Below are 13,168 nucleotides of genomic sequence, written 5' to 3'. Positions count from 1 at the left end.
GCCAATAGGAAAATTCAACTGCAGTAGCCACCGTTCAACCTGAAGAGGGCAGCACTCAGACGTTTTTACACCATATATTGTAGAATTAAAACACTTTATACACAAATGTCAAAAAATTACTTGAATCAATGACCAGTACTAATAAAGCCCCATGCTTACAGATCATTAACTAAAAAAAGTTGGTTGAGGGTTTAGTTACCCTTTAAACATGCTTGTATTATATTTTTTTACCTCAAGCATATAGATATGATGCAATATAAAACATAAAATGCTTATTGTATATTTCTTGGTCTAATACTCCTATAAAATTATACATGTAGATGTGCTAAAACAAAACATTTTCACAATCTATACAAAGCACTTTAAATCTAAAGAGCACTGCTAGTCAATGCAACATCCATGGTAAGGCACAGCTACTATAAAACTACAAACTGCTTATAAAATATGCATTAAAATGCTTGCACCCATATATGAATGAATGTTACATTTATATAGCACTTTTCTGACACTGCACTCAAAGCACTTTACACAGTGAACAAGGGACTCTAATCAACCACCACCACCAGTATGCAGCATCCACCTGGATGATGTGATGGCAGCCACAGTGCACCTGTACACTCACCACACACCAGCTATTGGTGGAGAGGAGAGAGTAGAGTTATAGAGCCAATTAATGGATGGGGATTATTAGGAAACAATGATTGAGACGGGCCAATGGAGGGAATTTGTAATAACCACAGTCAGGACCTCGGTTTAAATTCTCATCCAAAGGGCAGTGCCTTTTTACAGTATAGTGGCCCCATCACTACTGGGGCTTGTAGGCCTGTTGTAAAGCAGGTCCTTACCAGACATCACCGGCAACATGTCGCCTATGGGCACAAACCCACCTTCGCTGGACCAAACGGGACTAGGAAAAAGTGCTCTTTACTGACGAATCACGGTTTTGTCTCACCAGGGGTGATACTTGGACAGTAGGGGAGTCGGGCAGTATTTAATGCTACTGTTATTTTTTATTTTGACCCACCCTCCCCCTCCCTTTGTTCAGTTTATGTCTTAATTCTATATCTTTGTTCATACAAATATTTACACATGTTAAGTTTGCTGAAAATAAAAGCAGTTGAAAAAGAGGACTTTTTTATTTATATACTAAAACGTGCAGTGACTTGAGACTACTTATGAAACCCAAGCAAAATATTTTGGTAAATACATTTATGTAAATTGTCCCATTAAACTGAACGGGGCCATTCATGCAAGAATCGTTTTTAATAACGATAAAAATAATAAACTGTTCTGCTCATGTCATGAAAAAGCCAATTGACTACATGCTCATTAGCCTGTGTTTTATAAAAGTTTGAAACTTCTGTCTAGTATATTTTACTCAGAACACAAAAGGCTCCTGACAGATTATTGTATGCCTTAAAACACTTAAATCCTCCGAATATTTCTTTAATTCATACTCTAATAAAAAATTTCCACAGAAACTTTAAAAAAAATTTTTTAAATGGAAATAGCAATGCTTCTCTCTCTGTAACATTCATGGGATTGAATGCACTGTTCATATATTATATTTATAAATATAAAACTGTAATGCATTTACATTTAAATGCGTTCATTTTATGAATGCGGAGCCGCGCACACTGCTCGCTCAGTTAAAAAAAAAAAAATAGGATGAACCCAGCCGCGCGAATTGGTGTCTAAGTGCACTTCCGCCAACGCCGCGATTACGTAATTTTTGACGCGGGCAACCTAGCGAACGCGGCTAGTAACCAGGCATTTCAAAGGCCACCAAGGATAAAATTAAATATACAATACTTTGATCTGTTCCTGATGTTGAGGGCTCTTCTTCATGATCGTTCTGGGGGCGAAAAGACCTAAAGAAGGTCATTTGATCTCTCTTATGACCGCTCGTCAATCCGCGTCTATCTGCCATAGTCTTCTTCTAAAACATTCTCGTCAATCTAGATACTTTACTATCGGCCTTAATCACAGGCCGCATGTCGTCACGTCCGGCACTGAATAGTAACGTAACCAAACATCCGCCCATCGGTCTGTCTGTGGACAATCGCAGTATTTTCAATGAGTTTAGCCAACTTGGATGCACTTGGCAGTAAACATACGCCGTTTAATCGTTTATTTGGAGTAACTCAGCACTTCACCATATGTGTCACTTTAATGTGTTATTTATCTGAGCGGGGCGATTAACAGCGCAAAGTTTTTCAGTTCATGAGGAGCTGCGCGCGCTGTTCAACTCACTCCCAGAGGATGCAAGTGCTCAAGTCTGAAGAGACAGCGTTTAAGTGTTTAATGTCGATGTTTTCACTATTACAGCATGCTCACCCAACGTTTGTAAAGATAATACAGTTGAAGACACTGGGACAGTTTCACCTCAATGTTTTATTTACATTGCATTCGGTCGCGACTCGGCACTTACCCAATCATCGTACTACAACCACGAGGATGTAACTCCACGTTTACAACGATTTAACCCGTTAATTTTCGTAATCTTAATATAGGATGGAATTGTTCCTTTATTTGAACATTTTTAAATGGATCTCATATCATATACGGAGATTATAAAAAGTACATGAAAGCAATGTGATCAAAATCACCGGTAATACTCTGTACTAGGAATCTTTTTGTGGCATACTGTATATCCTTGTCTTGTTCTAATGCTCTTTAATGTGTAAAGGTACTCTTGTATATATTATTGCATTCATCTAATAAAAACATAATTATACTCTGTGGTGTGTTCCCTGTCAGAAATGCAATAATGGCCATTTCAAATCCCGGGTTGTCTATTTTTTAAGTTGTAGATTAACAATATTAATATAATTAGTACAAATGTCAGAAATGTATGAATGCAAACTAATATAAAAACAAATACATTTCTTGATGATGTTTACCAGTTTAAGTAAATACCTCAAGGACTGTTGAGCTTGTACATTGAAATTATCATAAGATTTGTTATAAAGGCAAGTTATGCAAACTAGTGGTTAAGATATGACGTGCTCTGCATTTTGTTATTTGAACACTAACCACATTAACGTGTCTGTCACTGCCTCTCATATCTACTCGTTCGAGATGGAGTTGTTTTTAACGTGGTTCTTCGTTTATTCCATTCCGTTTGAATTGTCCAGCAGAAGAGCTTCGCTGCCTCCTAGCGTTGTGGACCGGGTCGAATGCACATACAACAGAGCCCCGCCCCCAGTGGGAGCATTTAAAGGGATAGCTCATACATATATTTATATATTATATATAATCTCATCGTTTACTCACCCTCATGCCATCCCAGATATGTATAACTTTCTTTCTTCAGCAGAAAACAAACAAAGATTGTTAGAAGAATATCTCAGCTCTGTAGGTCCATACAATGCAAGTGGATGGTGATAAAAACTTAACCCAAGGTTAAATCTCCAAAAAGCACAGACAATAGTAATAAAATCCATGTATGAATCCAGTGGTTAAAATAATGTGTTCAAAAGCAATAGGATAATATTTAAATCCTTTTTACTATGATTTATTACTTCAGGTCGCTCTCCGTAGCATGTCCACGAGGGGACTCGGTTCATACTGCCTCTCGTATGACGTAAGCGCGCTGGCATGTTCAAATGAAAGCAAAACCAATGAAGCTTATGAACAGTGTTATCTTGTAAACAAATCCAGCTGCACTTTTGGTTATATTGCGTCAGTTCTCACGTGAAAATGCTAATGTGCTTACATCACTCGAGAAGAAGCATGAACTAAGTCCCCTAGTGGACGCAACTCTGTGAGTGACCGGAAGTAAACAGTTAGTGAAAAGGACTTAAATATAAATCTGTTTGTCCCCCAAAGATTTAATTTAACCACTGGGGTCTTATGGATTACTTTTACTACAATTGTCTGTGCTTTTTGGAGCATATAAGTTCTGGTCACCATCCACTTGCATTGTATGGACCTACAGTGAGGAGATGTTCTTCTAAAATACTTTGTGTTCAGCTGAAGAAAGAAAGTCATACATATCTGGGATGGCATGAGGGTCAGTAAATGATGAGAGAATTTTCATATTTGGGTAAACAAAACCTTTAAGGTTATCAAAACAAAGCGTAATGAGAAGGTTCACTCACGATGAGAACATGACCATTCTTGTTTGAACGGATGTTAGAATCAGAATGAGCTTCATTGCGAAGTTCTCACGTATATTTCGATTTTTTTGGTGATAGGAGAAACAAGTGCACACAGAACATTACAGTGAGACACAGAATATTAAACAAGGTAAGAGTATAAATAGACATAAATAATAGGACATATAACAGAATGGCGTATGTACATGTGCAAGGTAGGGGTATGTACAGTTAGAGATACAGGTATCATTCAAGCTATATATCTATTAGATAAACAGGTATTAAAATGTCTTCACACTTCATAAAATGTGCAAAATAATGCATACACACTTTACTTTATGGACTTTTAGAAAATAAACTATATTAACCCTTTGATGTTTGACTGTTGCAATTCATTCAGAGTGGTTTTATGAAAACTTTCTCCATGCCTTAGGAGGCATACATTTATTTTTGCAACTTTTTAAATGCCTTTTATGTCGGCCTATAGTTTTTATTGTTGTATTCCACACTAACCTTTTCTCTTGAAATATCTTAAATATGAAAATAGTAAAATATTTACTTGCACAATAAAATATTTTTGCATTTTTACATATAATTTGAAGAAAATTTTCACTGCCCTTCTAAGTTGTCAACAATTTTACCCCCAATAAGGATTTTGTTTTCTCCCAAATGTAAGGGCCAGGGTTATTAAAGGCCACTATGCTACCAATGAGACAGATGATGTGAGAAGAAAACAAAGACAACTCAATGTAAATATATTCTCTATAGAGTAGATTGTTTTTATTGCACATCATTTACAATCAAGCTGTAATTGTCACATTTTTGGAAGAAATCGTTAAATATTTGTTTCATTTTATTTAGAATACATAAAATGCTATAAAAACGATCAAGGAAAAGGAGTCTGATGTGTTCATTTTAAATGTTATTTCCACCACAGAATGCTATAAAACACATAATTTCAGATGGAAAATTATATTTGTTGGTTTAAGAAAATAACTGACCAGAAAAACAAAAGATTTCCTGTGATTCCAGGAAATCCGCTGTTAGAGATTGTTACTAGATAAAATAGTGAGACTGTAAAAGAAAGCTTATTAAAAGCAAGATTAAAAAGATGCATTTTGTCATTCCCATGCAAATTTAAATTTCACATCTTTCATTTTGTCTTTGTACACAGCATTAAATTGTTGCTCTTGCGCCTCAGTAAAATGATTCTTCCAGTCACCAGCCATTCCTACAAAAATAAATACAAAACAAAGTAACAGTAACTTGAGTGACTACTGCATACAGCCAAATCATTTCAGTGAAACAATCCTCTCGAGGTGTTTTTAAATAGAATATTGGGCAGATGTGCTACACTGCATATTTTACCTTTCCTCATGAATTCTGACTTCTTTTGGTCCATGAACTCATTTGGAACAAGAGAGTAATTGGACATCTTGTTTTGCTTCATGTTCTTAAAGACACAGTGGTCAGCGATCTTCTCTGTCACTTCTGGGCTCAGAGATTTCCCTAGAAACAGGGCCATTTTCTCCACAGATCCTTTCAAATCCTGTCTCAGATATAAATGATCTCATGTTAGAAAACATGAAGCGTTCTCATCCAGTTTGAATTCTCATTCAGTTTTCTCTATGTTGCCATGACATGTGTTAAAAACAAGCTGAGAAATTGGACATGAATATGTCTCTGTGGTCCGTTTCCTACTGTATGAATAAGCTACTTACGGATATCATCTCCTCATAACAAATGTACAGTATGTGCTCTTTATCTTCAGCATTTAGCCATCCTTTCACATGATCAAACCAGGAACCAAACATAACTGTGGAAAAAGGAAATTGAGTCTCAAAATTAAATGACGACATGATCTTGATATGATAATTGGAATATACTGAAATGATTTCATCACTGGGGGATAAATGGGGTTTGCTGAATACTTACAAGCTTACACAGTTCATTCACCATACTGTATGTAATATAGAGTTGCCAAAATTGCTTATTCCAACTAGTCATTTTTTTTTAGCTTGATGCCAATATAATCTATGGCAAATTAAAGGAACAACACTGCACAAAAAACAGAGAACAGAACTTACTAAACATGTCTGAAGAGTTTGTAATTGAAGAATTGATGCATTTCTCATGACATATCATGAATACATAAAGAGGCTTAACGGTCAGGGACCATTTCCACTAAATAATACATTCGATTTTGGTCTTTTTCGCACCAAACCTTCTCGCATGCTTTCAGAAACTATTATGAGTCTCATGGAATAATTTTTTAGACTTCTGAATAATACTTTTGCATTCTTTTGAAGCTTGAAGAGGTGGACACCATAAACAGCCATTGTATTACAGTGAGAACAAAACTTTTTCACAATTTCTCCCTTTGTGTTGAGAAAAAGGAAAGAGTCATATGGGATATAACAACACAGGGGAGTAAGCAATGACTGAATCTTCATTTTGGATGATGTTAACTAATCCTTTAAATAAGACTGAATATAACTGATAATGAATTTTAATTTCACATTAATGTGGAGTTCATTGATGCACTAGAAGATTAGTATATAGGGTGAATACAGGTAAAGTGGGACACTAAATTGTCTATCATTATGAGTATATTCTTCCATTACAAAAAAAAATGGAAGTCATTAAAATGATTTCTAAAGGAGTATGTGATGACACTGATTAAATCAACACCAATACCAAATCAGAAAGTGTACCACTTTACCTGTATTCGTCCTATATTTAATTTAAAAGAGTCTGAAATCCATACTTCTTCCATCAAGGAATTTCTCCATGAACTCATCTTGGGTCCCCGGGTTCACCAGGTATGAGGCCATTCCATAGTAGTGGACAGAAGATGTGAACACATCCTTTGGGTTGCGCATGACATAAATAACCTGACGCACAATTCAAAAGATAAAATAATCATATATCTTTATTAAGCCATGGAAATTTCAGATTCATTAAATCCTAAATGTTTTGCATCAAGTGTCAATAAGCAGTGTATATGTGAAAACAATAGTTTTTGAAACTATTTACCCTCGGTTTTACTTTGAAATAAGACTCATTCATCATTTGGTGGTGATAGTGAGTTGCAAAGATGCGGGGAGAAGGTCTTTGCTCTAGATTGAGCAACATTGCCCGATGTTCCTCCAGCCATGGTGTTCTGTCCCAGTTTGGCACAGTCAGCACAGTTGTGAAATCTCCTTCACTCACTATGAGTGGCACTATCTCTTGCAACCATGTGGTACCTGGGCCAAAATATAGGCATAACAGGGTTACAATGGCAACGACTTTCAATTTACAACAAGCTCACATGAACCTGTTGATGCACTGCCTGTGCATTTACATGCTGAACAAGGGTGGGGTTGGAGTGCAGAGAGATCTTATCTGTATGTCAAAATATATTCTTTACCAAATTTTTAAGCCATTTTTAACTATTAACAAAACTTAACCAGTGCTTATCTTAAATTCAGCATTTACTGCAAGTGACACAAATATCTTTGATACGACCCTTAAAGAAAATTACCATGGTAATAAAATAAAAGTTACAGCAAGAATCCCACAGACAGCGCTGTAGCTAGTGGGTGAAAGGTGGTAACGATAATAGGGGCCAACAGGTCAAGGAGAGGCCCCTTACATCAAATGTTAAAATGTATTTTTAATAGGAAAGGGGCAAAAAGCAATTTACAGGACTAGGATTCCAGACCATAGATGTTAATGCAACTGCAGCTTGTGGTCAGTTTTTTTTTTCCACTGACCTTTGCAATGCAAAAACACCTACTCGGCTAACCAATCCAAAACAGAGCACACGGTCCAACTTCCTAGCAAGTCGATCCACTAGTGGTCATTTTTTGGAACGCTCCCTGTAATTAAATTCCAGTCATGACAGAGCAGCTCTAATCTACATGAATGGGGAAAGACCAAAATCTCCAAATCGGTTGGTCAAGATTACGATCAAAGAACATATTTCAAATGAGCTGTAAAATCTCACAACACTGGTTTCATAAATTGTTTTTCTTTATCTCAGATTACGTAAACAATTTATTTGTATAGCTAATGCGCATTCTCGAGATATTGGACATGCTATTTCTGTATCAAAAAGGTGATTGGCTCTTTTACCTGTAAAGCGGGACTTTCTACGTCCGTTGACCGTTCCAGTTTCTCCTATTCATTTGAATAGAAGTGGCTCATCTCTGCTAAATACTCTCTGACACTACCCGTAGAGGACAAGACAATTGCTTCTTTGCAAATGCACATTTCCAAATTACAGACGAACACTGTTTACCGTTGTAAATTGTTCGGACTTTGAAGCCTGATAGAGAACTTATTTCGTAAATACCCTAAATCACAGAAGCAAAAGGCGAAACTCTGCAAACTTACCAGACTTGGGATAAGTGACAATCAAGATGTCATCCGGGCGAAAGATGAAGTCCTCATAGTATTTTAGACTTTCTTGGGGGTGTAATCGCGATGGCACGTAAAGCCCTTTATATACAGTGTACAATTCAGCCTCCGTCATTTTCTGAAGAACGCGACAAATAAACACACGGAATTCAGGTCTTTCTGCAGATCGATAGGTGGGGGGTGTAGACAAGCAGGGTGTGTCAAAAAATATTTGCTGTTTCTGCTGTTGGTGGAAAGAGGAACTGTGTGGACCAATAAAAGTAGCTTGAAGCAGTCGATCACCTTTGAACACCTTATGTGCGCTGTGCGAAACGCTGACTTCGCGTTGTATGTGAACGCATCGAGATGGTTTAGTCACAGAACGTACACCATAGACCTCTGTGCATAGTTCGAATTACAGGGGGTACTGGGGGGTACTATATCCCCAATGAAGACCCAGTACCCCCCAAAGGGACAGAAATATCAGTTTTGGGGGGGTCAGATAATTTTTCTGATATTGTGAAAAAATATATTTACGGTTACAATATAAGTCAACTCCTATTTTCACTGTAGGAACATTTTAATGTAAAGCGATTTCAGACACCCCTATAGTGGACCGTACCATTTTTAACCACCGTGGCGGCTAGAAGCAATGGAGATAGAGAACGGTTTGCTGCTGACGTGCATGGATAATTGTAAGTTGCTAGCTGACGTCTAGCTTGTTGATTTTACAACCTTCATTTATTAACGTGTTTTGTTCTTTCATAGCTCATGTCACGTCTTCATACATTGAATTACCGGCTACTTACCTGTAGGGATGGGACGATTACCGGTTTCACTATAAACCACTATAAAATGTATTGACTACATATGGTTACACGTCGGCCTTGTTGACATGCCCTGCTTTTAACCTTTAGTGACACATCTTACTGGAAACAACAACAGTTTATTTTGCTCACCCAACAACAAAACGAGTCATTGCCCATATTTCTGCTTGCATCATCTGATTGTGGAGAACTATGTTGTGGTTTTCTGTCTTCAGGTATGTTTCCACTCAAAAAAATTTCTCTTGACCTTTTTATGCTCAAAGCGCACATAACAAAACAGTTGGAATGTAAGGGCTGGCATATTGAGGTAAACTCATAACAATGTTACCGTGAATAAGACCCTCGGTCATTGTCCATATTAAAACAGAACATGTAAAGAATAACCTCCATGTGTTGACTGAGCAAATATAAATGTGCTTAAAGGAATAGTTCACCCAAAAATTACAATTCTCACATCATTTACACACTCACTTTGAAGGAAAATCTTCATTTGAGCTCAACAGAAGAAAGTCATGTACATGCACAGCTCTGTAGGTCCATACAATGCAAATGAATTGGTACCAAAAAGTTGAAGCTCAATAAAGCAAAAAGGTAGCATAATAGTAATCCATACGATATGAAAGGTGTGCGTGAGAAACAGATCAATATTGCAGTTGCTTTTTACTATAAATATCCTCCCTGGCCAGTAGGTGGCGTTATGCATGAAGAATTTGAATCGCCAAAAACAAAAGAAGAAAAAAGTGAAAGTGGAGATTTATAGTAAAAAAGGACTTAAATGTTGATCTGTCTCTCACCCACACCTATTATATAACTTTTTTTATCCCTTTTCTACCAATTTGGAATACCCAGTTCCCACTACTTAGTAGGTCCTCGTGGTGGCGAGGCTACTCACCTCAATCCGTGAGGCGATGACACCACGGAGACTCACAGCATGTGGAGGCTCATGCTATTCTCCATGATCCATGCACAATTTACCACTCGCCCCAAAAGAGTGAGAACCACTAATCGTGACCACGAGGAGATTACCCCATGTGGCTGTACCCTCCCTAGCAACCGGACCAATTTGGTTGCTTAAGAAACCTGGCTGGAAGGAGCAGTATCCCCCAATTATGGTGGGGTAATTCGCACTCTGCCTCTGTGTATTAGTTATTTATTATGTAGCTACCTGCAGTTTGCATTTAAATAAGCAGATACTTAAGAGTCTATGATTGGATCAATATTACAGTGATTAACATGATGCGGTGTGTAACTTCTCATCACTTATGCCTCCTACACACTACACGACTTTCAAAGACGTTGGATTGTGGTACCATTCATATTACACAACTGTCATGGACAGTCGTAGGGTTTTCGAATTACACGAGGAATAGGCGACAGGGGTGAACGCATTACAAACATTTCACTATTGACGAATCCCCGATGCCTGGACTCCAAATTACGATTCACGACAGAGTACATGCAAGAAGAGATACGAAAACAAATGCATGATTATGTATTTCAGAACATGATGTGTATGTTTTTAATTGGCTTTACATATTGTGTAAAGGCATCATATATTTTATTGGTTACAATATGTAAAAGTACCTCATACTGAAAAATCTACCTATTTGCTTGCCTGACTGTCTAAGAGAATTGGCAATTTTTCTCCTACTCTTCTCTTTCGCCACCCGGTTGTGGTACAGTTCAGAGAAAACATCAAATCTGGTGCTCCTGCCAATGTTCCACTAATTTTTCCTCTATTTTTTCGGTCTAATGAGACTTTCTTGATAGCGCAGCCATGTTCTGTTGCAGGTAGGCTACATCAGGGCTCCTCCCACTGAAACTTCCCTCGCCACGTTTCTTGCTCTCTCATTGGCTGTTGGTCAACGCTGCAGCTGTATTCAGTCAAAACATATTTCACGTTGCACGATTTGGAATCGCAGTACAGTAACATTCTAGATATCTCGCTGACATCGGCGACCCGTCGGGGCTTTTCTCAGATCGCATCTTTGATAATTCATACATTGCCTTCGTCGCTCGATTTCAGGCTTATGTCGGTGATCTCCACAAAACTGTCGGCGAGTGAATATTGACAATTTACAATCCTGTAGTGTAAACTCTGCATTTTATCAGACGACTTCCTGAATGTAGTGAATGACCAGGTTTTCCCATCAATGGATCCCCCTTTTCAGACCTCAACATTAAAATGCCCTTTCAGAATCAATCAGTGTTGGTCAAGAGGTTGAAAATTTGGATGTTACACTTCTGTGAAAATAATATAATTATTAGGAATTAACATTATGGTCACATCCCTACAATAATCAAGTTAGACAAATGTTATAAACGACTCAAATATGTGTAACCACCAATGTGTGGAGGCAGTTATTGTCTTTCAGCCTACATTTAGATTTTGTAAACATGATGTTATAATGTTATTTAGGTCACAATTGACAGGTGTGTATGTAATTTATGATATTAAACATGGTTAATTTCATCTTAATAACATGGTTGTTCTTTGTCGAGCAGGTATTATTGACAGGAATGCTGTAGAGGTGAAGAACAAGAAAAAAAGGCATAGACTGGAGTACAAGCTCACCAAATGTGGACAGTTACAAACACAGATTGTTACTGTGCCAAAAGAGGAACTATTATACAGGTCTTGCAGTTGGTTTAGTTTTTTCTGAAAGATTTGTGAAACACTTGACCTTCCTCTGAATCCATACCATCACATATATTTTACTCCACTTCATTTCAGAAGTTAATCTAAAAGTACATACATCTAGTGATGACATAAACAAAGCTTTTCGAAATTCCAAATCAACTGAACCAATTGCTTTGCAAAATGATTCACTGTTCCGAAGTGCTCGAAACACAGCATGCAGGTGACACCTCCTCACCTTTCATCTAAAGTCACCTTTTCTGAAGCTAATATTGCCCAAATTGTTCAGTAAACTTTTACACATTTTCCTTATTAAAATAACTGAAAGGGTTACTTCGAGCTTAAACTTAAAAAATCTCTAAATAAAACAAAATGCTTTAAATACAACACACAAATTAAATAAGATTATACATCTAGAACACCTGCTATGACTTTCTCACCTTTTTCACCGCTCATGCAATGAGAAACAGCCCAAACATATAAAAGGACTTTGTACCAACCAACTGCAAATGTTTTCATGAATTTAATGTTTTCTAATTGACAAATCATTAAATACATTTAAACCAAGTGTCCAAATGTGTTCTATTTTGTACTTTATTATGTTGTTTTGTGTGTTTTAGGGAGACTTTGGCTATAGATATTCATAACTCGCTCTGGCTTTCTAGAAACAGGATAAGTTGCCGACTTTAAATAAATAAACAACGTAAACTTCATAAATGTATGCCGTTTGCATTGTAGGGATGTACAGGCAGATATTAGAAATAAAATCGTTGATTAAATGGCCAATGTTTTCTCACTGAAACAAGGCTGATTTTCTGTTAACATGTACACTGGAATGTTTGGGCACAGCAATATGGCGGCGCAGTGGCTTCAGTTATAGTGTTTTCAAAACCATTATTTTTAACTATGTACAGTTATTAGCACTATGAATTCTCTTCCTGCCCAGTAGGTGGCGATATGCACAAAGAATGTGAATTGCCAAAAACAAAGGAAGAATGTGTAAGTGAAAGTGGAGATTTATATGAAAAAATGTGTTAACTATTGATCTATTTCTCACCCACACCTATCATATCACTTCTGAAGACATGGATTTAACCACTGGAGTCTTCTGGATTACTTTATGTGCTTTTTGGACCTTCAAAGTTCTGATCATCATTCACTTGCATTGTATGGACATACAGAGCTGAGATATTGCTCTAGAAATCTTCATTTGTGTTCTA

At 37.1% G+C, this 13,168-nt stretch overlaps 2 protein-coding genes across 2 annotated transcripts in view; both read right to left on the bottom strand.

The window, feature by feature from the left end:
• wu:fj29h11 (uncharacterized) overlaps positions 1–1,962 on the bottom strand; it is a 57,819-nt gene extending 55,857 nt beyond the window's left edge. Inside the window, exon 1 of the mRNA XM_052102441.1 lies at positions 1,813–1,962. Within this exon, the coding sequence (XP_051958401.1) occupies positions 1,813–1,930 (118 nt within the window). The 5' untranslated portion in view covers positions 1,931–1,962. The remainder of the gene's footprint in view (positions 1–1,812) is intronic.
• Positions 1,963–4,863: 2,901 nt separating this feature from the next.
• Positions 4,864–8,759, bottom strand: LOC127626576 (sulfotransferase 2B1-like). The gene is made up of 6 exons (XM_052102464.1): positions 8,481–8,759; positions 7,137–7,348; positions 6,868–6,994; positions 5,822–5,916; positions 5,469–5,649; positions 4,864–5,331 (listed from the first exon to the last, which is right to left on the bottom strand). The coding sequence occupies exons 1-6, from the start codon at positions 8,617–8,619 to the stop codon at positions 5,222–5,224; spliced, it is 864 nt and encodes a 287-aa protein (XP_051958424.1). The 5' UTR covers positions 8,620–8,759; the 3' UTR covers positions 4,864–5,221.
• Positions 8,760–13,168: the final 4,409 nt, after the last annotated feature.

This window comes from Xyrauchen texanus, chromosome 33 (genome assembly GCF_025860055.1).
Source record: "Xyrauchen texanus isolate HMW12.3.18 chromosome 33, RBS_HiC_50CHRs, whole genome shotgun sequence".
Lineage (NCBI taxonomy): Eukaryota > Metazoa > Chordata > Actinopteri > Cypriniformes > Catostomidae > Xyrauchen > Xyrauchen texanus.
Note: the sequence above shows the minus strand (reverse complement) of the source record. Positions and strands in the feature narration are given on the sequence as shown.